Consider the following 24,959-nt stretch of genomic DNA (forward strand, 5'->3'; position numbering starts at 1 on the left):
TGCACATCAGCGTTTGCTGGACTTTCTAATGTAAAATTCCAATGACAGATTCAGAGCGCTCAGCCGACTCCACAGGCGAGCAGCGCTCCTTCTGGCGTAAAACAGCGCTTCGAAACCCGCGATCGGAACGAACCCCGGCGTAATGAGGCGATGTAACGTTTAAGCCTCCGTCACGGCTGTCTGGAGCGCTGTAGACTCGCGCCGTAAAGGAAAGAAACCGTAACCTCCTAGCATTCTCTATCACTCTAAGAAAAGTTCCCGGCAAAACAACAGAAACTGGATAACTAGTCCCAAAAAGGGCACTTTCGTCCCACAAGGGACCAATTGCAGGACTATGCGTGCCATGTGCAGATTTCGGAGGGTAAGTCGGAAAGAGAGCAACGAGAGGATGAACGGCAACAGTTACTCCTCACGCGCTCCACTTTTTTCCCCTGTGTCGCCAAACGAAGCGGCAGAAACGGTATTGTCTGTATAAATCCAGAAAACGTAAGTAATTTGAAGTTTGTGCTCTGTCTATTGAACTACATGCAGGCCAGTACTTTCCCTTTTATAACTGACCGAGACACGTCAAACGCGCAAGTCATTGATGGACAGGCAGAAGTTCTTGAGCAATGGTATCCAAGTTACTTCGTTCCAAGGAGATTACAAAACGTGGCACCCTAAGCGACAGATAAGTTAGTTTTCTCTGTCGTCTTGCGTGCCCCGTTTGCGCTACACGTACATCACGTAGTCTATCTCATAGTTAAATCGTTCAAAGGATAATAGGGCAGCTTTCTTTTTGCCAGTCACCTATGGTTGCCCAAGTACACGCAACGCCAGACCCACTTCGCAGAGCATACACAGAGTGCCGAGTCTTTTTTTGTATTGCTACACTCGCTCAACATGCTTCCAATATTTGTCCCCTTCAACCGGGCTGGCGTAGGTTCCTTGTTTTTGAGTGGTTAGAGTACCTGAATTACCACCGTGAAGACGTGAGTTCGAAGCCTACTCTGGGGAACATTTTTTTGTGCTCGATGTTTTTTTTTAATGATCGTATCAATGGTTAATGTCGTTATTGCTCCTTAGAGGGGCATCGGAAAGAATGACCGTTGCTGCCTTGAGGAGCATAGAAAAAGAGCAACTGTTAGTCTTTGAAGTAACAGCATGAGGAGTAACGGTACATCTCCTCACAGTTAGACCCCGAAAGGACGGATGATTGTGGTAGGTCAGTTACTCCCCAAAAGGACTAACCTCGATACCCCATTTTCTCCTTGTGTACGTTCAAGGTATGGTACTCGATTCGTGCGGCTTTCCTTGAGTTTTATCACTATCTTTAAACTGTGCATCTGGCCTCAAATAAGTATTTCTTCGTTCAGCAGCACAGCGCTCCATCGCTCTAGTCGTTCTGAAAACTCTCACTACGAATGTGGCAACACAGATGGGGACGTAGAACATCATCATTTAGAGCACAGCAACCACTTTGAATAAATGAGTTAACTGGTGTCCAAATAATTAATATTGACTGGAGACTAACTATAGCACGAATAATCTGTTTGGCTAGTGGCCATGGGCTACCAAAAAAGCGTGCTATCGTTGTTGCACACAAAAGAGCTCTTGGAGGCCACTCACATAGTTTACCAATACAAGGATAACAAGTGAAAGTAAAATCCTGGTACGGTTAATGTCTTTGTGTGCTATACATCCCTTTCGTTTTGAATCAGCGATAACAGTCGATTTTCTCTCAATTCTCGATACGACATTTTGTGTTTTAAATATCTGCCCTGTTTGCGACCTTTTCAGCTGTACTTCTTCCTCTGCTGTGACATATCTTGGTCTGATTCTCTGTTGTCTTCATACCATTTATGACGCGCTTCTACTGCCTTTTGATGTTCTGTTGTTTGTTTCTGCATGTTTTTCATATGTAATGACTATCTGGTACCATATCTTGACACCAATATCTTTTTATTCAGTCATGTCAATAAAAAGGGGGAAAAAGATATTTTAGCTCTATAGACGCCGCCATCGTTTTTGTCTAAGCGCATCACGAAACGCTGCAAACTAACCTAAGACAACTCCACTGTAAAAAAAAAAAGCACCCTGTGTAGGGTACATGAATTCGCTTTGAATGACGATGCCATGAGCATGCATAGCTCATTAAAGGGGCCCTGAACCATACCTAGAGCTTGGTGAAATAACATAGTACGCAGGTAGCATACGCTGCTGTGAACATCACAGCCAAGTTTCGATGTCGCACGCGGTGCGTGAAACTCGCAAGCGGAGCGCGAAGTAACCTTTCTTTCAAGCGCTCTCTTTTCAAGAGAAGCCTGCTCCTCATTCTCTTCTGGATGCTTAATTTATTTCGTAATAAAGCGTATTCCCATACGCGGCTGCTATTGATAGCTGGGGTCTGCTACGTAGCGTAGGTACCGTGGCCGCCGCGGGGTGCCGCCACGAGTCCACTGGTTAAGCGCACTGTGGCTCGCTGAGAACAATCGCGTTTGGCTTACGTTTAGCGCGTCGTAGGCACCAAAATCGGAAGTCGTGGCGTCTACGTTAACATCCAAAATGACATTTGAACTGTGCGCCACGGTGTCATTTAGAGGGCGGAACGTTGTGGGCACGCCACACTCCACCGTAACCTTCGCAGTGCAAGGCATTGAAGACGGAACGGGAGCACAGCGGAGGCCGTGTTTGATTGCCAATAACTCCGCATCTGATGAACGCATTAAAGCTCTTTTTTGCGCCAAAGTATTTGTGAAATAGCCTACTTTCACTTCAAATGCCTTTCTCCACTGCGATAAAAAAAAAAATTGAGGACGCGTAAGCTTCGCCTTTAAGAGTGGAACGCGATAGCATGCAAAGGTTCGAGACTGTTTGTCACGCTTCCCGGCAACCGCAGCGTTCTTGTGGATGCGCGGAAGGGAACGCCATCTGGATGGTGTTGTTACAAGGAACCTAGCGGGCCGCGCCGCTCTATGACTGGCAGAAACGCTGGAAAAGGGGTTGGGTTAGAGTTGCCGCGTTACAGAATTATGTTTTCTGGTATATTCAAATTACAAACCGACGCTATTATGTCTGTAGGTTGTGTTTAGGTCGTACGTAAGTACATCATGATTTTTCTGACGCATGTTACATTGAGAAATTCAATTGGTTCGCCAATGCCCCTGCGCCATGCGGAGGGCCTGCGTGGTTGTGGTTCGGAATGATTTTTTTTTTTTTTTTTTTTGCGAAACGACGTCCATCGTTGACACCGGATTTTTTTTTTTAAGATACGGGGCGCCCTTAACGCTATCGCATTAAAGGTGGTCCAGGGTCCCTGTTGCCACACAAAGTCCAATGTGTCATTATTGAAATGCCAATTCTGATACCTCAAAATACTGACTTAGGCGTTGTAAACTAAACACAAAGCCCATATTTGTTTTTCTTTTTGAAATGCTGAAGGGCGCGTTCAGTTGGATATAGTTCAGAAAGCTTATTGCTAATTAATTATCACAGTAATTAGTAGTGAATTATCACTTTTATTCATTTTTGTAGGATTGTAGTCTCCATGGCCAGATGTAAATATGGACAATTTGCTTTAAATTTCTTTGATGGAATGGTGTTTGTGCTTTGTGGGGTGAAAAATGTCGAGGTCTTACCGAAGCTGGCTTTTCCACAAACCTGGAGAAACTCGCTTTTGTTTCCATCGCTTTACAGAACATACTTTGTATACCGCGTCTTTCCGGGAGAACAGTTTTAGAATAATAAAAATAGTATATTTGAGTCAAAATGATAACTTTTGCTGTCCAGGTTTCACAGCTGCGGCGGATAACGATTTGCGTTACAATCACAAATGAGTCTAAGGAAATCTCACTGAAAATTTTATTAATGGCTTTCAGGGGCATGCTGTAATTTAAAGCATAACCTTTGGCTAGAAACTCTGTGCCTATAGTAACACCAATTTCACACAGTGCGCAAACACAAATTGGAACAGCAGTGGATAGTACATTTCGCTGCAAACATTTAAAGTACTTATTTCTCGGAAATATTGCTAGACAGGGAGCTTACAGCACAACTCTGCGCTATGGCTGCTGGCCGACTACAATTCTGTAGTTACAGCATGCTCCATAAAAATTATTAAAATTTAGTGCAATTTAATAGTGATACATAATACATAACGTAAGTATCGCGGTGCACCGAGCCATAAATTCGCGGAAACGCTGTGGTGACCACACGAAACGTGTTTTCATCACCCAGCGCTGGCGTGGATGCGCCGAAGCTGCTTTCTTAGGCAATGGACAATCTTGAGGTCTGATACCGTTTCATAAAATAAGGGGTTAATTGTCTTTCCCTTTTTACATTCCTACCGCTGACTCGCCACCGTAAGAGGTTATCTAAAGCTATAGTTTGAAAATAATTACGAATATTGGAACGAATAACGAATCTTGGAACATTTAAAATGTGAAGAAAGAAAATTTTGAGCTAGTCGTCATCATCACTTGGCGACTTTTTGCTAAGAATGGAATGTCTTAAGGCGCGACCGGGCAACTTTTTCCAAGAAAAGAGTAACTATCACTGCTTGCCGCGGCGGGCGAGACCAATATTTGAGAAGACCAACGTTGGCCGAGAAAAGCGGCTAACACCCGCCGTGGTGGTTTAGCGGCTTTGGTGGCTTAGCGCTGCTAAGCACGAGGTCGCGGGATCGAATACGGCCGCGGCGGCCGTATTTCGTTGAGGGCGAAATGCAAAAACGCCCATGTCTCGTGCATTGTGGGCACGTTAAAGATCCCCAGGTAGTCAAAGTTAATGCCGAGTCCCCCACTACGACGTGCCTCATAGTCAAATCGTGGTTCTGGCACGTAAAACCCAAGAATTCATTCAAACCGCGAATATATCCTAGCGCAGCCTGCAAAAATCTAGCGTTATTTAATGCAGCTTCTGCGTATGAAAACATTTCCGCAAGCAATTTCCGAAATAATTTTGTCACAAAATTATTTAAGCTTTGTGATATGTGTTTGCTAACTGTCTTTCGACTTCAAATGGGACCTGGCCGTGGTGCAAAAATGCAATGAAACAAAGCTTATAATTACTATACTTGTAATGATCCCGCTGCAGTTAACATGGTTGCGCTCTGTGAGTTTTCTTTTTTCGCGAGAAACCCTCGTAATAATCAGGTTTTCATACGTTAAACACAGTCGAGGCAATGGGTCCGACACTAAAATATTTTTGTTATATCCAATGTTCGTTGCAGCACACATGCTGATATTGGCGAAAAAATAAAAATTCATGGGGCCGCAATATTCATGTGGGGACGGATTATCAGCGAAGCTGTTTAGGCTGCATATACATGGCTGCACACATGGGCTGCATACATTATGAATCATAATTCTTTTTTTATACGGTACCACAGGATGGATGGATGGATGGATGTTATGAGCGTCCCCTTTGGAACGGGGCGGTGGGTTGCGCCACCAAGCTCTTGCTACTATGCTGCCTAATATCCTACCTAGGTTAACCAATGAAAAAAAAAAAGACACTATGAACTACCACGTCCAAACTTTCTGATCCCCTATTGCGAATTGTGCTTTTGTACGTCTCCGTCTTTTGTCGTTTCCCTACTTTTCTTCCACCAATCCTCCAATCGCCTCTTACTAATGTCTATTGCGGACCTGTTTGCTTTATCACTGCTCCCGCTGAACCCAAGGGCTTCAAGGAGGCCAGTGGTGCCTAAATCGACCGCTGGGTAGACGTGTGCACATTGTAATAAAATATGCTCCGTCACTACGCCGACACAAGCGCCGCCGCGGTCACCGCACCTCTCATGCATATGCCGCAACCGCTGCTGCAGCCGCGCTGGCACCTCCGACGCACGTGACGTCATAACCACAGAAGCCCAGGCAACGTGCACGCCGTCGCCACACTCTTTCCCCCTCTCATTATTCGTCAAACAGGATTTAAAACAAATAAAGCTCATGGAGACCAACTTAATTGCTACACTAAGTGCACTTTCTGAGATATGGGCGTCTATAACGTAAAGCTATTCCAAATTTTTCTATTCCAATTCTGCAATCAGCCCTCCGCCATTAGTCGAAAACTTTTTTGAACCATTCCCACTTCGCCTGTCTGTCACCTGACGTCACGAAAACAGTGACAGCTCCCCATCTGATATGACGCGTACACAATGGTTATGCGTGATTGGACCGAACAAAAGAAAAATAGTTATTTCTGATTCGACGCCTTCTCGCCATTATCCCTCGGCTATTGGTCAAAAGTTTTCGGGCTTCACCCGCTTGTCACACTACGTCACAAAACCGCGAAAACTCACCGCGTCAAAGTGACGTGTACGCGTTAAAGGTGCATTAATATGCCGAACGAAACATTTTTTTTTTTTTCTCTAACGAGCAAGCGACCTTCAGAAGAAGTTTGGTAACAGCAACGAGGCGGTGTACGTAGACGAGGCGCGATATGAAGGAGGGAGAAGCGCACACGCGATAGCGGTTGTATACCGCTCGGGTAAGTGCCTCGCGAGCGCCACGGTGACCACGGGACACACGGAGGCGGCGGAAGAAGCCGCGATAGCCCTAGCACTCGTCGCGGTGCCGAACGCTGCGATCGTGATCAGCGACTCGCAGGCGGCAATCCGCGGCTTCGCGCGCGGTCGTGTCTCGCGGGAAGCGGCCCGCATACTCCAAATTTCTGACGACGACGACTCGTCATCGCCCTCGCAACCCCAAAATTATACGGTCTTCCTCCTCTGGACCCCGGCACACACCGATGTACCGCTCGCGGGCAACGAGGCGGCCCACGCCACGGCTCGAGGTCTCACACGCCGAGCCGCCGCTGATTAAGTGGCCGCCTCCGCCCCCGAGAGCGGGGCATCGGATCTGCCGGATCGGGACACTACAACAGAAACACAGCAACAAGAACACGCTAGGCGTGGGGGGATCACCTAACCACGTTCAGAGACCTCACCCAACACTATATACAGACTCGAAAGACTCACATTCCCGCCACCGCACGATAAATTGAACAGGAACGAGGCCGTAACTTTACGCTTGCTCCAGACACACACCTACCCTAGCCCCGATATCCTACACCACTGCTATCCGCGTTTATATCCAACAGACGCGTGTAAAACATGCCGACAGAGAGCAACGCTGCGACACATGCTCTGGGAGTGTGCCGGCAACAACGGTTATCAAACCAGCTACGTTCGCGACGCGTCCATAATCGCGGCCGTTGCCAGAGTAGGAGAAGGCTCGAGCTCGCTTCTTCCCGACGCCGCCCCGGATGCGGGAACCGCCGGGGACCTTCTCCGTAGGCGTCGCCGCCGCTGGGAGGCGGCTATCAGAAGTTCAGAGCTGGCAGACCAGCTTTGGGCCGTCCGGCAAGCCGAAGATGCCGCTCGAGTCCAAGGACTTCGAGCCGTCACCTGAGGCCACCACAGCAAGAACTGCCGGACTATTCTTTAATAAAGTTTCTTCTTCTTCTGAATAGCCACAGGGTACTCCGTTCCGAAAGGAATAAAAGATGGCTACCACCGATTGCTCAGGCACTGGCTACTCGCACCTGCAGGAGAGCATGGGTTTATCTGCGTACAATAAAATTTTGTGCGTGGCCGTGTAAAGTTTTCGAGCTGTTTCGGCACGCTTACGACCTCGCTCTGCCAACTCTTCTTAGCTGAAGATCCGCTTTAGCAGTATTCTTAACCTTCCGCCACGATTTTTGACCAGCCACCTCAACCTAAGTAAGGGAAAGCGGACCAATCGCAGACGTCGGCACCACCCTCTTCATCGGTCATCGATTTTCAGTGTACTGGCTCGGCCCCATCGAATCCCTCTGCACTTGAGCGTGCTCCTCGCCTCTTGTCAGCCATTTAGGTAAGACAAGCCGCTTAATAAGCAATGTTATTCGTTTTTAAAGCAAACAGAAGTGACCTCTTATAAACGAGGAGAGCGTTTGATTGGTCTGTTCAGGCAACCCTGCGAGTCACCGCCCGATGATTGCGTCAGCGGTTACGCAAATTTGACGTCAGGAGATTGGAACAAAACATATTGGAATAGTTTTACGTTATATATTTAGCGTTTCTTCTACAACACCGAACGTGTGGTTCTATTTGGACCCAAGGTATTAGACTTATTTTTGGAAGTTGGCGGACTGCTTGAAGCCTGCTTCACCTCCACCGCGGGTTGGCCTGGTATTGCACTATCTCTGGGATCGGCCCACGCATTCCTGTTCACGCGCCGTGATACGGACGCAAGCCGGCCAGGGAACCCCCCTGGGAACGCACACCCGGTATTGCACTATCTCCCCGGGATCGGCGCACACATTCCTGTCGCCTATACGGATGCAAGCCGGCCAGGGTATCTCCCCCTACCCCACCCTGGGAACGCATGCCCGGCATCGCACTATCTCCGGGATCGGCGCACACATTCGTGTCGCCTATACGGACGTAAGCCGGCCTGGGTCAACACATCATAGAGAACTTAAGGCCTTCTGGCTGTACCCTTTCTCCTTGAGCTACGTCACGCAAAAGAGGCCCACATAGAAGTTCCGTGCAGCGTGCTACGAACCTACGAGCGACGCACCCGTGTTGATAATGAGACGCGGAAGACCGAGTGGGCGACGACGGCGATAACAATTCGATTATTTCCGGGAACCCTGCCACTCGTTGGATAGCTTCGCGGTTAGAAAAGTCCTGGCATGTTTCGACATGCTTCCGAGCGCACCTTTTTTCTGGACGTGAACCGTGCATGTAGTATCTGCGCTTATTCTGCGATTGCGGTTGTGTGTCCGGCAAGCCTTGATTGCCGCGGAATGTGGATTACGTTCATGCCAGGATATGCCTAATAAGTGCTGCGTGCCCAATGGCTGGAGTAATTACAAATCGGGGCCGAAAAATCAATCATGCGTTCATGTTTCCGCAGGATCAATGACAGAATATTGGGTGCCAATGCTAAGGTAAAGAAGAGAAATGGTGGTATTCTGCGGAATAAGGCAGCTGTTTCTTTGTAAATAGTTGCACGAATGTTTTGTATCTTCATTGCTAACTCATTTGAGGTGTTGTAAATATGTGGACTGCGGTACTGTATGTAATAATGCCTCGAAAGCGAAATTATTAGTTTAGAGCCTAATCTAGACTGGAATAAATACATGTGTCCCGAATGTGAAGAAGGGCACACCAGTGAAGTTGTCATGAGATATGTGTTACGGTGCTGTGATAACATTTTGTTGAACTTTTGTGGTCCCATGAACGGCAAACTCTTTGATGCCGACGATAACTCAAGGCAAAGAAGCAACTCTAAAGAAGAGGGCAGCACTGTGACTTTTAAATATAAGCCACGCTCCCTGTCATCATTTACCCGAAATTCGTTCTCAGCCCTAAGGTTGAACCATTTCATTTTTTTATGGACGGGCTTTTTAATAATGCAGCGTGCAAATAGTTTTGCATAAATCAAATAGTCTTGGAGCACCCTCTGTTCTCTGCGGGCCATCTGCTCAACTATACCTAAAAACAATAACTGTGCTCTGGCTAGCGTTGCCCATAAGGGCGCGATACCGTAATTCTACCCTTATCCCCGAGCACACCGCCGGCCTCTTCTCCGTGACGTCACTCGCCGAGCGCTCAGGCCTTCTCTTGTCTATAAGGTGGTGTTGCCTGGGTATATTCCCCCTCCCCCAACCCTGGGAACGCATGCCCGGTACCGCATTATCTCCGGGATCGGCGCACACATTCCTGTCGCCTAAACGGACGTAAGCCGGCCAGGGTATTCCCCGCTCCAACCACCCTGGGACCACATGCCCTTTATAGCACTATCTCCTGGATTCAACTGCCCTGGGAACTGTTGCGTTCTTCAGGGTAGCGTACCTCACCGCTGCCGACCAGTTGTTGCCACGCCCGTTTCTCGAATCTCGAGCGACGTTACTACTGGGTAGCGTGGCGTTGTCGGCGGACTGCAGGCGTCCGGTAGACCATGGCGATCAGGCAGGGACTAGATGATTTCTAGTGCGAAACTTGCACGGTTTATTCAATAGTTGGTGAAAGATAAGAAGCGAATGAAGTGAAAAAGTACACTGCGGGGCCCTTTAAATAGGCGCACTAAAATCGTAGGCGGGATCTTGCTCACGTCAACGTCACGTGACATGCACCGAATCCCACGGTGCTTGGCGGCGGCACCCACTTTCCCAGGACGACGTTTTCCGAGCTTGCTTCCGCTGGTGGCAACTCACGGGTCCTGGGGATCGTAGACAGCTGATCCCTTCCCTTTCACGCGTCGTTGGTTTGCGGAAAGGGCGTCTGGTTGTGGATGGACCCGCCGTGGTTGCTTAGTGGCTATGGTGTTGAGCTGCTGAGTACGAGGTCGCGGGATCGAATCCCGGCCACGGCGGCCACATCTCGATGGGGCGAAATGCGAAAACACCCGTGTACTTAGATTTAGGTGCACGTTAAAGAATCCTAGGTGGTCGAAATTTCCTGAGTCCCCCATTACGGCGTGCCTTATAATCAGAAAGTGTTTTTGGCACGTAAAACCCCATAATCTTATTTTTATGCGTTGCATATTGCAATCACTCAGTTCAGCCCTTGGGCGCGGCCGGGCAGCCACCATTGGGGGTATGAGCCATAAACGGTACTACGAGTGCAAGGGAGCATCCACACTTCGCAAACGCTGCAGCGGGGATACTTATCGCCCGGGGCACCGTCTCCGCGACAAGCTCACTCCGTAAATTCTCACTTGGCATTTTTATGCGTTGCATATTGCAATCACTCAGTTCAGCCCTTGGGCGCGGCCGGGCAGCCACCATTGACCTTTAGCGCAACCACGTGACGTGACGTCACGACAGCCGGAGGAAAAGCTGGGTCCCAACACAATATGCAACGCATTCTTGGCTTAACCAAGCTAAGCCTGGCCATCTTTTTTTTTTTAATGGTTGTGGATGGGCGGCTCATCCATTCTTCCAGTTGACGTCTTCACGTGCGTGCCTCCGCTAGTGGTAACCCGCGGGTCCTGGGGATCGTAGGCAGCTGATCCCTTCTCTTACGTGCGTCGTTCGTACGCGGAAAGGACGTCTGGTTGTGGATGGGCAGCTGATCCATTCTCCCAGTTGACGTCTTCACAAGCGTGCCTCCACTGGCGGCAGCCCGGGCGTTCTGTCTGGTTTGCGGAAAGCGTTCTCCGCTAGAGTTTGACAGTTCGCGGAAAGGGTTTTCACGCACACACAAAAAGGGGCCTGTGAACACTGCGGCCCGTCCGCTAGACCGGCATCCACTCGAGACAACCATAGCAAATTAGGAGTCCATTCTTCGTTTCGCTTAGACATGCACACACACGAAGGGTCCTGTAAGTACTGCGGTGCACCTGCCAGACTGGTAACCACTCAAGACGACCACAGCAAATTAGGAATCCACCCTCCGTTTCGATGAGGCATGGTGGTTGAGCATCCTTTTTGTCCGGGGTATTGCGCTATCTCCGGGATCGGTGCACACATTCCTGTCGCCTATACAGACGTAAGCGGGCCAGGGTATCCCTCCCTCCCCCCCACCCTGGGAACGCATTCCCGGTGGTGCACTATCTCTGGGATCGGCGCACACATTCCTGTCGCCTATATGGACGTAAGCCGGCCAGGGTATTCCCCCCTCCCTCCACCCTGGGATCACATTCCGGGTATTGCACAATCTCTGGGATCATCGCACACATTCCGTAATATCACAAACTTGAGTGTGTGACTGAAACCCGTCTTGTCAGTATGATACATAGTAAAAAAGGAAGGGGCCAGGACGCGCACCAATATATTTTAAAGTGTTTTAATGTTGCGGCTTCCCCACAGGATCACAATGACTGAAAACCGGCACACTGCACAGTTTTTATGTAAGGCGCATGACATCATTAAGGCATCTGGCATGCACTAGCTTGGAAGAGTGCTGTCATTACGACTAAGGGTGGGTGGTGTGCTTTGGATGAACAATTCTCCTTGGCAGTCACATGTACTTCTACAGTGCTTGGCCAGGACACACAATGTGTTGTTTATTGACATCGTTCCTGTGCTGTTGAAGGCGCCTCCTGAAATTTCCAGTCTCGCCATTGTAGACCTACGAGCAATCTGCACAAGGTAAGACGCATACGATGCCTGGGAACTTGTCCTTGTCCAGGCAGTCCTTCACGTTCGCTATAGCTCGTGTTTAAATTCATTTTAACGTTCAGGCTCCCCTATGGGAACCTTGTTCACAATGAATAAAAGCCAGCACAGTACGTGTTTATTTATGTGTGGCACATGACATGATTAAGTAAGTCGCATTGAGGTTGGGGTGCATTGAGGGTGCAGTGAAGTTGAGGTTGCAGAGTAGATCCGGGTGTTGTGCTGCTGACAACATGGCGACCACATGGTTCCATGCTGGGTCTCTTTCTTTTCTTCTTTTACAATCGTTTCACGCACAATGCGCTCCGCTTGGATAAACTTCACGTTGGCATCATTGCCACAATTTTAGCTATGTTTTTTTGTTTTAAATAACCATACGTCGATAAAATAAACAGAATTCACTTGGACTCACCCAGAAAATTTATTTTTTGACTAAGGCCCCCTCAATCGCACTCAGACTCACCAAAATTCTACTCAACCGGCCTGACTCAGAGTCAGACTCACCAAAATTATACAAAGCTGGACTGTTACGGGGGTATGCAATGGTTCATACCCCCATAAGGCAAAGGCTACCAGCACTCAGCAAAGTCAAGCGAACAGTGCGTACATTCTTTGGAATCATGCATACATACAACATACAGAACAGCATACGTTTCATTAAAGAACAAGCTTAAAGCAAGCAGCCATATGAATAAATGATTATGTGAAGTGGTATGAGTACAATCCGGCAGGGAATCAGTTTTCGCAAACATTTGTGGTCAGTTAAATGACTATAGTAGAAACAAAAAAAAAGCTACAAAATGGTATGTTCCGCAATTTCTGCAATTGCGTAAAGTCAATAAAGTAACAACAATACAATAACTAAACAAGTGAAAATGATTGCAGTCATTTTGCATGAACATTAAACGAATAATCTCAGTCAGCACAAGTTATTTCATTACAAAAACGCCAAGAAGTAACCAGAGGCCAGCCACAGTTAATGTTCCTATGGTACAGGGTTCGTGTTGAGTTTAGATCTCTTAGAGCAACTTTTAAATGCACCTGTGACATCACATTCTGCAAGTCACAGACAACTACAACAGAACTTGAGCGATGCAGCACAGTGCCACCACAACATTCTATTGCTTGCAAGTCTACATGGACATTTGGCATGTAAGGCACAATAGATGCAACCACCACCATGCTGTTGCAAAACACCTCTTTTTCGCACGAAAATTCAATGCGTAATGTGTGCTCTGTGTCACCAATCTGAAACTCCTTGTTTGATGGCAGACTGCTGATAGATAACCACAGCTTGTTGTTTTGGTGGTACACTGAGCTGTCCAGGATGTCGTCACTAAGGGAGTGGTCACCTGGAATGTCGTACTTAACCACCGGCACTTGCATGCTGGCAAGCTTGTGCTTTTCAAAATCCTTCAAACTTTGGAGGATCACCTCATGAACACTGGCTGACTTGCCCACATGTTTGCTGAAATGCTCCATAAAGAGGCCATTCGGATGACCATCAACTTCGACGGCCGAAGTGCTCGGCGACGTTGCATAAACGACGATAGTGCTTCTTCGAACATGTTGCGGTTTGATCCCACTAGTTCGTGAAGTCGACCCGACAGTTGATGAGCTCGGCTGCTCCCTGGTGTCTCTACAAGCGTCTAACATGATCAAGTTGAGGCTGCACGGCGCTGCTCTTATTTCTTCAACGATCTCCTGGAAGCAGACGCAGTCTTCTGCGGGAGCGTTGTCATCGCAGTCGACCGGCTGAATGTAGTCCCGCCCGTCTTCTTTGAATCCGTGGCCCGCGTAGTAGAAAAGGCTGTACGAGCCAGGCTTAAGGAATTGCAGGAATATGTTTAACGCGTACACAATGTCGCCTCTGCGCAGATTCTTAAACGCTATGATGCGGAAATTGAGCGCTGCAAGCGCCTTGCCCAAGCTTTCTGCGTCGTTTTCTGTGAGAGGCAGCGTTTCACCGAGCGAATAACTGGAGTTGCTAATGATCAAGGCAACCTTGTCGGTCGCGGAAATAGGTGCCAGCTCTCTCGAAGCATTGTCGCATGAAGCAGGGCATTTCACTATTACTTTACAAGGTTTAGAGAAAGCTTCAGAGCCCCGTACGCTCCAGGCCCGGCATGTGTAATTTCCCGAATGTGCTGGAGTAGGGCTGCGGATCTCGAGGACAGGGCCTGTGCAAGTCGACTGGTTACAGACAAGTGGCTCACCGTTGTAAAACCACTGGTAATTTGGCGGGGGAAATGACGAGGCACGGCATGTCAGCCGGAGCACAACGTCGGCCCGCGCTTCCAACTCGAGACGCGGCTGAGGATTCTCTCGAATGACGACCGGCTCATCGGGTTTCAGAAGAAGCAATGCGTCGAACGCATTTACGAGTTCCAGCCACCTTACGAGATCATGAAGTGAGACGAAACTGTTCTGCAATGCAAGCACGAGATCATCGGCTGAAGCCGGCGAGAACGTTGCACTGAGGTAGGTGTCTGGAATAACCGATCGTAAACTTCTCCAGAGCTCGTCGGAGCTTAATGCCCGTATTAGCTGATACGTTAAAGGTTTGTTCAAAGACAATACGTTACTCAGCAGAGCTGACATAGTTAAAAATTTTCATTAAACCGACTGGTAGCGTTTACTCACATTTATGAACACAACCGTCTGCAATGGCAAGGGCCGGATGGGCAAGTGTCTCCGCTTGTCTTGCCTGCGGCTTGTCTGACGTAAATTATCTACTTCTATGTGACAGCTTAAGCTACACTAACATAAACCATAAAGAGCACTGCCAACTAAATTATTGTATCATGCTACTATATTTATATTTCTTGCTTGTGAATAGCTGAGAGCAGAGATTCTATGTTTGTCGTACCAATGAACAGCGACACCATTCGCGGGAAAACGTTGTAGGTTTCGCTTTTCGGCGGGCTTTCACCCTACATCGACACAATGTCTGTCGACGCTGTTGGAAGCGCGTTAGGAAATGATTATTCTGGAGACAACAAGGAAGTGTTTTTGGACGAACTGGGAGTGTTTGGAGTCGAGGAAATCACGCCCAGTTGCCTGTCGAAATGTGAGTACGCTTCGTCCTGCCCATCGTGTTGTCGGGACTCCCGTGCGTTCTTCAAAGCGGCAAACTTTGTTTCTTGCTTGTTTCTGTGACACATATTTCACGCAGTGAGCGAGCTGTGCCTTGTTTACGAGTCGGCACCCGAGACGATCGCGTCATCGTGGATCGCTTTCAGTATTAAAAAGGGCATCCACGTCGGCGACATGACAGTGGCACTGCTAGATCAAATGGAACAAGAGGTAAGAGTTCGATTTGAGATCACCTTTGCCAATTGCGTAGACATACAACGTCTGTCATAATTTGGATTTACTCTCACTTTTTACCATATGTTAGGTTTTAGCGAAAGACAACTCCAAATCCTCTGCTAAAACGCCGGTTTCAAGAAAGACTGCTCCGAGGATATTCACCGCAAGCGCAAGCAGGTATGTAAGTAGTGATGGAGCTTTAAGCGAACTGTGCACTATTTACAGGCGAGATACTTATGGACATGGAGCGGCTGTATACTTAAGTGAAGTAAATACTTTTGCGGCTCCTGTATTATATCGTAGACAAGAACGTCGCAACTGAAGCTTAAAAAGTCAATAAAAAAAATGTTTAGCTTTGCACACATTCACATGTGCAACGTGTACACATAACAATGTCTTTTGATGGTCGGTGCCCACCATGTTTTCTTGTTAACTTTTGTTTACTCTTAATAACGTGTTCCCTACCGATTGTATTTCTTGACGCCTTCTTTCTTTTTTTTTTTCGCCCTGTTCTTGCTGCTCTAATACTCTTATGTACCCAGTAATGATAGGAGGTCCCCTTGGGAATTTCTCACATTGGGACCTCCTGATGCTGTATATAATATGCCAGCCCATTTTTTGTACATGCAGTAACAAACAGTAAACATTAAACTATTGTGTCTATAAGCTGCTGCGGAACTTTAACATTTTTATTTTGGTTCACTATAGTAGCACATTTCACCTACACGCAGTGACACTAACAACGAGAGCAGAAGTTGATGCCATATGCAGTTCACATATTCACGTACCTTATGGCTTCGGGCAAGTTGAGCTGCCATTTGCAGTGTTTAGAGACTGCATAAGTCACATATAAAAGGCTTAGTTTTGAGACTTGTTATGCCAACTTGGACTATTTGTACCAGGAATTCTGCTTACATTACGGGAAGCATGAGACAAGTAATTGTTGCAACTGCATTCAGCAATGGCGGTTCACCAACTATGCCGTTCTGCTGTTGTACATGGAGTGATGAATTTACAGTCGCATCATCTGCATTGTAAAGCAGGAAAATACAAAAATTCGTCTGTATTGTGACTTTGCCCACAAGTAAAGAATCCTCAGGTGGTCAAAATTATGGCATAGCACTTTATTACAGTGTTTTTCAAGGGCTTTGTATGTTAAACTCCATCATTCCCATTATTTGATGCATGCATATGCTGCAACAGTGAAGTAGATTTTAACTTTATAAACCTTAATACATTTTGTTCGATATTTTCAGCAATGATTATGACGCTGGTGATGAAATCTTGGAAAGCTATGGTGCCAGCAAAGAGGTTGGGCAAATCAGTCTTGTTTCACTGCAGTATCCTGTCACTTGCAATGCTTGCCTGAAATCTTATCAATTCCTGTATATTTTATTCTAGAGTTTGAAGAAGCACCAAAGAACTCCTGAAGCACCTGTTAGTAAGCGCTTTGTGTCTTCCAAAGGAAGCCCTTCTGTTGTCTTCTCACCTGCATCATTCTCTCCAAAATGGTAAAGTTTCTGCAAAAATCATATGGCTGCTAGCTGCAAGGCCACATTGTTAAAGCTCAAGACAGTAATATTATTGAGCATTTTAGGCTGCTTGTATGGATTTGCATTCATTGTGCTAGTCGTGTCAGAAAAGCCCCTGCTTCAACATTTAATGCATCTGTTGGGCCAGTGCTTGCAACATAAATGCAATGTTGATGGCATTGAGAGCCTCAAGGGGAAGTTTCAGCTCCAGTTTACATATGTAATACAGCATGTACATACTGCAGAAAAATGAAAAACAAGTATTGACTTTTAACTGGAGGTTTTATTTCACACATGGCAAAATATAGAAGAAAACATTATGGAAAGCAAAAAAAGGGAGAAAGGAGAACTCTTCGTGCACCACCAACATCCACGGCACACCGCGGGGAAAAAAAAACCAACCTAAATAAACTGCTGTGGCACATTGTAGATGTTGGTGATACATGATAAGCTTTACAACTACTGTTCCCACAGTTTTCCCATGTTTTTCTCCTGTATGTTGCTATACGCAGCACAAGAAGTTCAAATGAAAGGCAGCGCTTGTCATGAGCTTTTCTCATCTTTTGACTGTATAATCCGTGTATACTATATGTAGACGTGTCAAGCCAACTAATAGCCTACCAAACACATTCTTTAGCTTAGGATCACCTCTTATTTTCGAGTTAAGTCCGCGTGAAACACATTATGCAACAGCTGAACCAATCTCAATGAAATCAGCTTTATTTAGATAAAAATGCAAAATTACGGTGATTTATAAACATTTGAATTAGGTGCCTACATCTGAAAAAACTGATGAATATATTAGGAATTCAGTACAATGCAAATGTGAAGGCTAGAACTCTATAAATTTGCAACAAAAATGAATATATTGCTGTTTTGTAAACTGTATCTATAGGGCTGTTAAAGTGAACAAATTTGACCTGGTATGCTCAACTTTAAACTGTGCTGTTATTTTTAGGACATAGCTATTGCAAAATTCACAGATCTGAAGTAAGAAATGCTTGTAAACCACGATTTAACATGTTGGTTTGGTCTGCTTTGAACTGTCTGTTGCATTTTACAAAACTGTGATGTCCGTTTTTGTTGTTGGATTTAGTTGTAAACTCAGTGCTTCAAAGCTTGAAGAAGCATAGAGGAAGGAAAATTGTCTTCAATTGATATGCTATTTGAGTGGTTCCATTGCCCTATTTCGACTTATATGACCCTTTGATCTTTACAAGCTGTGTGTTTGAAATTATGACAGTTTAAGATAAGGCAGTAGGCATCAACTTCATGAATTAGGATTTTTATTCAAGCAGTGCCATTAAATTTGTGCACATAGTCCCACGTGAGGGACGTCAGAACTTAAGGCCTTAGAGATGCAATCTTGTTAACATCATCCATGTAGCGTTAACATTATCTGCATGTGCAACAAGAGGGAAATAGCATATGTTTAGCTACTTATTCACCACTATGGACCTTGTTGTGCCTTTAGTATTGTGTGAATGAACATTCTAACAAAGATATGTGAAGATCAGGAAGTCCAAAATATTTATTTGCAAATTTTTGCAATAGGTTATGCACTGAACATGCTGAAGGTTTTAGATAGTGCAGTGTTTGATTATATGCTGAAAACATGTCAGGTTCTGCATGCACTTCTTAACCACGACACATGCAGACAGTTTAATATTTGCCAAGTAAAAAATGTAGAACAGTTCTAAACTGAGCTTGTTGGTATTGGTACATTTATATGAATACTTTGGGACAGTGCAAAGAAAAGGGACAATATCGAACGCAAGTGCAGTTGTTCTTCTGTAAGTGGCACCAATGAAGAGCATTACGCACGCTCAAATGTGATGAAACGACCAAAGGAAAACGGTGCTCGATGCATTAGGAGTTGTAGAAGAGTGGTGAACTGAGCTTGTTGGTACATATTTATGTCAATATACGTGGGCACAGCATGATTGTATACATTTCTTAGCGCTGTCATCTAGTGTTCTCGTAAATATGTAAACATTCATATAAAACAATGTAACAAGGCTGACCAGATCTTAAAGAGGCACTATAGAGAAACACAAAATCAGTTTATACTGACAAAATACTTTTCTAGGAGAGTATTTCCTTCACTATACATATATATATAATATATATATATATATATGTAGAATAGAATAGTAAATTAAAGCCAAACTCCTATTTTCTGAATTTCACTGCAAAGCTCCAGCAATGTCACAAATTTTAAAGTATTCTTATGCGTTTGGGACGTGGTGGTACGGTCAGCGATGTTCTTAAAACATGATATGTTCAGTCTACGGCTCGTTTACAGTACAGTGTACTCCATTGTAGTCCAATAATTTAACTAGGCCTGAGCAGGTGCCGTCAAAGTCCGTGACATCACGGCGAGCTGGTGGGGGAACATGAAGGAAGTGTTGCCACCCATCTTCCGCTTTTGCATCTTTTCTGGCTTACCAAGCCTACTCTCACAGTAAGAGTAGCTTTCTTTTGGAAGGGTAATTTTCTAATACAGCCCAACCTTTTTTCTCTTTAGTATCCCTTGAAGTTTGACTCAAGTATTTGTGACATTACAGTTTATGAAAACATTTCTCAACTAATGTCTCTCTCTTTCTCTTTTTGTTTCAGTATAAACCAATCAGTTAAATACTCTTCACGTTCCACCTCTGGAGCTGTCGTTGCACACCTCAGGAACGTCGAGAACCCTGTGTGGACGTGTAGCTGCGACCTTGATGTTCAAGTTGGTCTAGTCTATGTTGGGTCTGTCTGCAAGCCTGATGTCATGTACATGTTTGAAAAGCTGAAGGACAAAGCTGGATGTCTATGTGACTCAGCCAGTGACCTGGCAGAGTACTACCAGAAAGAAGAGATGGATGAGAAGGATGTTTTTGTCAACATTTCTGAACTCATTCTGGTGAGTTGAACTCTGCTCACCCTTGTAAGTTTTCTTGTTGAAGTGTACTACAGTAGACTTCCATTAATTCTATTTTTGGGTTAATTTGATCCTGACCCAATACCTGGCCAACGCCCATGCATTTCTATAGCCACAAATTTTCATTGTTTTGATCCTAAAATTGGCCTTCGCTGGATAATTCGAACTCGACCAGTCATCATGCATATGCATGAGTCCTATGGTGACCCCAATAGTGACCCCATTAGTGACAGCGGCTGTCTCGGCTGAGCTCAGGGGACAATGAATACGTTGGAACACACGTCATCTCTCGTCGAAAACGCCTATTTTCGGCCTGCCCGAGGAAGATTTTCAAGCAATAACCGTAGCACACGATGTCTGGTTGTAGTATTTACCCAGAGTGTGTCTTTTTGTTTTTAACAAAATTGGCCTGAATATTGCCAGCGGATGCAACCGCATGCGAAACCAAAACTGTCTTTGTGGCATTTGCATGCTTGACCACACAACACGAATGTACAGCGGCAAAGCTTACACTAAAAAAAAAAGAAAAAGAAAACTGTGCGAGAAAGCTGACCTAAAAACTTGGCCGCCAGTGTGTAGCACGTATTAGACGCTTGGCCATTTTTATTGCTAAAAAATTGGTTGTGCGTTAGATTTCTACTTTGTTTAGGAGCTTTAATGTAAATTCTGTTCTAGTTTGTTCACTTTTGACTCGTGGAAAATAGGCGTGAATTTGACTTGGGGGCGTGTTAGACTCTGGCAAATACTGCCAAATGAATCGGTGGCGTGTTTTAGGGTCTTTTTCTGCATGTTGTTTAATTTTACCTGCCGGATAATTTGATCGTGTTCGTCAGTTCCGTCAGAGTCGAACTAATGGAAATCGACTGTAGTTGTAAAGGTATGTTCACACTAGCAAGAAGGAAGGCCAGCATGCTTCAAGTGGCAGTTTATGAAATTTGACAGGAATGTGCAGCAACCAATCTAATGTGCCCGAGACCGATTTTTTGCGGCAGCCAAAAAACATACAGCCAAGAAAAAGCGAGTCACATGGTCACATAACCTTCAACATGGCGGCTTTTGTTTACTGCTGTCAAAATGCTGAGAAAAAAAAGTCTCAAGACGGAACGAGAGAACTCGGGATGTTAGGTGGGGCCGCTTGACTGCTGCACCCTGCAAAACGCTGATCAGTGTGACCATTGAAGCACAAGTCTGCAATGCGTGCACTCCCTGCATGTGGCATGTCATGCACATTTTTCACACTAATGTTGATGTACAGTGCAGTCCGCTGTTAAAGGAAACGCTCAAATGTGGGCTGCTCACTTTGCTGGTACCATAACTACAAGTGGCTGCGGAAGCAATGCACTGCACAGGTGTGGTCGAAAGGAGTCAGGGCTGCCAACCATCGGTTATCTGCTGCAAATCTAGGCGATGGCACTCTTGTGAAAGAGGGAAATCCAGACAATGCTCTGTACTCAAGTGTTCCCTTTAACAGTGGACCCCTTTGTACCCTAACAAATTCTTTCTCCATTTATGCTGGCACATGTTGAATATACTCATGAACAACTTTCTGTGGAAAAGCAAGTAAAGCTGAAAGGGCAGAGCTTCTGTAGATGTGTTGCTGCACCAAGTAGCCCGGCAGAGTTTGACAGCACATTCTCAAACACTGAATCAGTGTCACTTGCTACTTGCAATGGTGTCGCACATGCCATGATGTGAAAGAACATAACGGAAGAAATAAAATTCAGATTTAAGACTGAGTGGCATATTCTTTGTCTGATTTTAATATAAGTGCTGTTGTAAAGAAGAATCTTATGTTTTCTGTTTCCTAGCTTAAACAAACACAAATGAGACATTGGGAATATATACTTTTAAAAACGCTGTGTCGAAAGTCTCCATAGCTTTCCTTTCACTGCCACAGCAATTTTAACAACAGTTAAACCTCATTATATCAAATTCGATGAAATCGGCATCTCGCTTCGTTATATAGAAATTTCGTTACATTTAAATTCGATCTTTTATGCAAGCAAGTACAGTTGCCAATGAATTTTTCTTACATGGAAAGGGCTGCAATATTTTCCACATTATCTGGCAATCGGCAAAAGCAATTTTGAATGAGAAAAAGTATCATTTTGTTAAAATTGAGACTCAGCGACAAAAGATACAGTTTCATGCCATCTCGACGACATCTTCACATCGGCGGTCTGAAGCGAAGCTGGCCATGCTTTCGCATCCACTCTGCCCCCGTGGCTGACAGTGTCGATCACAGTGGGACGACGCTATTCTGAAAAGCGCCTGCAGCAGGGAGCAAATGCTTTGTCTGCCTCTCGCTTCAATTTGTCTCCGAAACATGAGAATGCAACCTCCAGCACTAAATGCATGGGAAGACAGTGCGTGATGCCACGCCATCTCAGCTTCGCTTGCACACAGAGGCAAATTACCCGTAAAACAGGGTGCTGATTGCATATGCTCTCAGCCACGCTGACAAGCCATACACAGCCACAGCTGATAAGGAAATTTGTGTCAACCCACCCCCTTGCCTTTGTGCAATCTTGATTGCATTACCGTGACCTTGCTCCCCTCCCTCCCTTTCCCCTTGCTTGTGTGGGAAGACAGCAGTCATCAGGCCACCATCCATCTCAGCTCACCCTCGCATGCTTTCAGTCGCACCTAAAGTATGCAGCACACATGGTGCGACAGTATCTTATTACACTTGAGCTTTAAACGGAGCATCGCGCTGCTCCGCTTTGGTGGAGGCTCTCGGTCAAATGGCACACGATCTGAGAGGGGCATTCACAAGCAGCTGCATGTAACTCAGCCATTTGATCATCTCCATCCATGGAAGTTTCCAATTTCATTGTCTTGGTGTTTCTTCACTGCAGCAGTAAAATTTATTTAAGCGCACTTTGTTTATAAACGCACTTTGTTATATTGCGGTTCAGAATACATGATGTTCTATCGACAAGAAGTTATAGAAAGTTCGATACTTCGTTATATCGAGGCTTAACTGTATAAATGTACTGTGTTGTTAAATTCCATACTACACATCTCGATATCCCCTACCCCCATGCCTTTTCCTCTGCTGGATCTCATCACTGTGTCACAATTTGGAAGAAACTGTGATTGCAGTATTCTTGTTCTCAGTGTAAGCCAGTCTGCTAAACAGCCCAGCACGGTTGTTTCGCAGCTTTTAGGTGCAACAAGTTATTGTCTTCAAACGAGGTTACTGCACGTCTCCTGTGAATTTCTGAAAAAAAAAAAAAGAAATGTTGCATATTTCAAGTTATTTTGCCAAGGTTTTTCTAGCCTTGCTGATTTCTTTGTTGCAGCAGTGTGTAGCCTTTGCTGCTTAATGTTTCAGGAGGACAGCTTTGTCACGGGAAGAGTGCTGTGTGACAGCTGTGGGAAAATGAATGCTAGTTCACTGATCCTCGAAGGTAGTGAGACTAGCAATGGTCAGTCTGTCAAGCTGGACGTTTCCAAGTTGAAGCAGTACTCTCTTTTTCCTGGTCAGGTAGTGTGGCATTCTCCTCCATCCTAAATATAATAAATTGTTATTAGTGTGTCTATTCTTTTAGAAAGCAAGAGTGTGGGCATTTCTTCTTATTTTGGCCATGGATAGCCTTAGATTCAACACCTTAGCTTTTATGGGAAAAAAAAGAAAGTGTTCAAGGATACTTAAAACTGCCTGAATATAGACGCAGTCCTTGAATTCTCGAAAACTAGTGCAGAGGTGGTAGTAGTTGTGAAAACTGGCACACTTCTGGATAGTGTAAAATTTAGAAGCCTTGCACTATGCGGTCCACATCATGTCCTTTTGGCATTCGTGCAGAAGGTTCTGTGTGCACAATCATCCATAGGAAAAAAAAATGGTATGCCTGTTTGACCATTGCTAAAGGCACAGCAAAATTCGTGAGTAGTATTTACAAAACATTGAAGCTAAAAACTCTTCTAGCCAAGGTGAACAGCTTGCAACGAAAAAAAAAACCAAAGAAAGCGAAGCAGATATTTTGGGAAAAGAAAGAAGGTTACAATGTTTAATATTCATTATTCCAGGTGTTTAAATAAGGCCTATTTTGGCTTACTTATATTTTGCCATCAGTCTCATTGAAATCCTTAACTCGTCCTCATATTGCGAGTCATATGTTTCGTGCAAACTCTGCCTTGATGAATATTATTTGGAATTATTCTGGGCTACCAGGTGACTGATTTATTTTGCAGGGATTTTGTGGAAAAATAATCATCAGTGCACTCAGCATCACGGCAGTCACATAGAATGTATGAAAATCATATATCCATTTCATGCTGCCGAGTGACCAAATTAATACGCCAAGTAGATAATCCAAGTTGGTAAAGTAAATACAATGTAGTATTCACTTTGACTATTAATGAAAGAACCACATTTAAGTGAATAATTTACCTTGTTCTTTCTTGGCTTTATTGTTCGTTGGCTTCATATCGTTATTTCAATACAGGGTGAGGTTTTGAAGTCATGAATTAAAATTGAACTTTCTATAAGTAGTAATTGAGTGGAAGGCTACAGCACGAGAACCCACAGAGACAAAGGAGGCACACAAAGTACACCGACACAGCACTTAATTTCACAAAAATTTTTATTTTACCAGTGCACAGCTAGCTTTAAAGCGAACACTTGACAAAAAAGCAAGAAGATCACACATGTGCACAGAACCTGCTCATACCGCTATTGCACCCTGGCATTTGAATCAAGGTAGGTCAGCTCTTTTTCACACAAGGCTATCAAGGGACAATTGACAAAGTTATTTCTCGCACGTGAAATTGCGACAGCCTCGATAATTTGTCTAATAAAGCTTGATTGTCCGCCAGATATAACCTTGCATTTGTCAAAGACAGGCTGCCTACAGTCGTGACAATGCATGCCTAGATGACCTTGAATAGCGTTGTTAACATAGAGTGTTAACTTGATTCAAATGCCAGGGTGCAATAGTGCTACGAGCAGGTTCTGTGTGCATGTGTGATCTTGTTTTTTTTTTTGTCAACTGTTCGCTTTATAACTAGCTGCGCACCAGTAAAATAAACATTTTTGTTGAAATTAAGCACTGTCTGTGTGCTTTGTGTGCCTCCTTTGTCTTCATCGGTTCTCG

General features: G+C 45.2%; 2 protein-coding genes and 1 pseudogene across 2 annotated transcripts in view; 2 read left to right on the top strand and 1 right to left on the bottom strand.

The window, feature by feature from the left end:
• The first annotated feature begins 8,017 nt into the window (after nucleotides 1-8,017).
• LOC126537231 (U2 spliceosomal RNA) lies at nucleotides 8,018-8,189 on the top strand (annotated as a pseudogene).
• Nucleotides 8,190-11,745: 3,556 nt separating this feature from the next.
• On the bottom strand, nucleotides 11,746-14,793 carry LOC126536445 (mucosa-associated lymphoid tissue lymphoma translocation protein 1 homolog). Its single transcript, XM_050183403.3, has one exon. It carries the CDS (start codon nucleotides 14,692-14,694, stop codon nucleotides 13,009-13,011), a length of 1,686 nt encoding a protein of 561 aa, XP_050039360.1. The 5' UTR covers nucleotides 14,695-14,793; the 3' UTR covers nucleotides 11,746-13,008.
• A 130-nt stretch (nucleotides 14,794-14,923) lies between these two features.
• PolA2 (DNA polymerase alpha subunit B) overlaps nucleotides 14,924-24,959 on the top strand; it is a 31,430-nt gene continuing 21,394 nt past the window's right edge. The window contains exons 1-7 of the mRNA XM_050183402.3: nucleotides 14,924-15,163; nucleotides 15,269-15,399; nucleotides 15,494-15,582; nucleotides 16,662-16,716; nucleotides 16,807-16,916; nucleotides 19,557-19,842; nucleotides 23,198-23,350. Of these exons, the coding sequence (XP_050039359.1) occupies nucleotides 15,040-15,163; nucleotides 15,269-15,399; nucleotides 15,494-15,582; nucleotides 16,662-16,716; nucleotides 16,807-16,916; nucleotides 19,557-19,842; nucleotides 23,198-23,350 (948 nt within the window). The 5' untranslated portion in view covers nucleotides 14,924-15,039. The remainder of the gene's footprint in view (nucleotides 15,164-15,268; nucleotides 15,400-15,493; nucleotides 15,583-16,661; nucleotides 16,717-16,806; nucleotides 16,917-19,556; nucleotides 19,843-23,197; nucleotides 23,351-24,959) is intronic.

This window comes from Dermacentor andersoni, chromosome 4, assembly GCF_023375885.2.
Source record: "Dermacentor andersoni chromosome 4, qqDerAnde1_hic_scaffold, whole genome shotgun sequence".
NCBI classification, from domain to species: Eukaryota; Metazoa; Arthropoda; class Arachnida; order Ixodida; family Ixodidae; genus Dermacentor; species Dermacentor andersoni.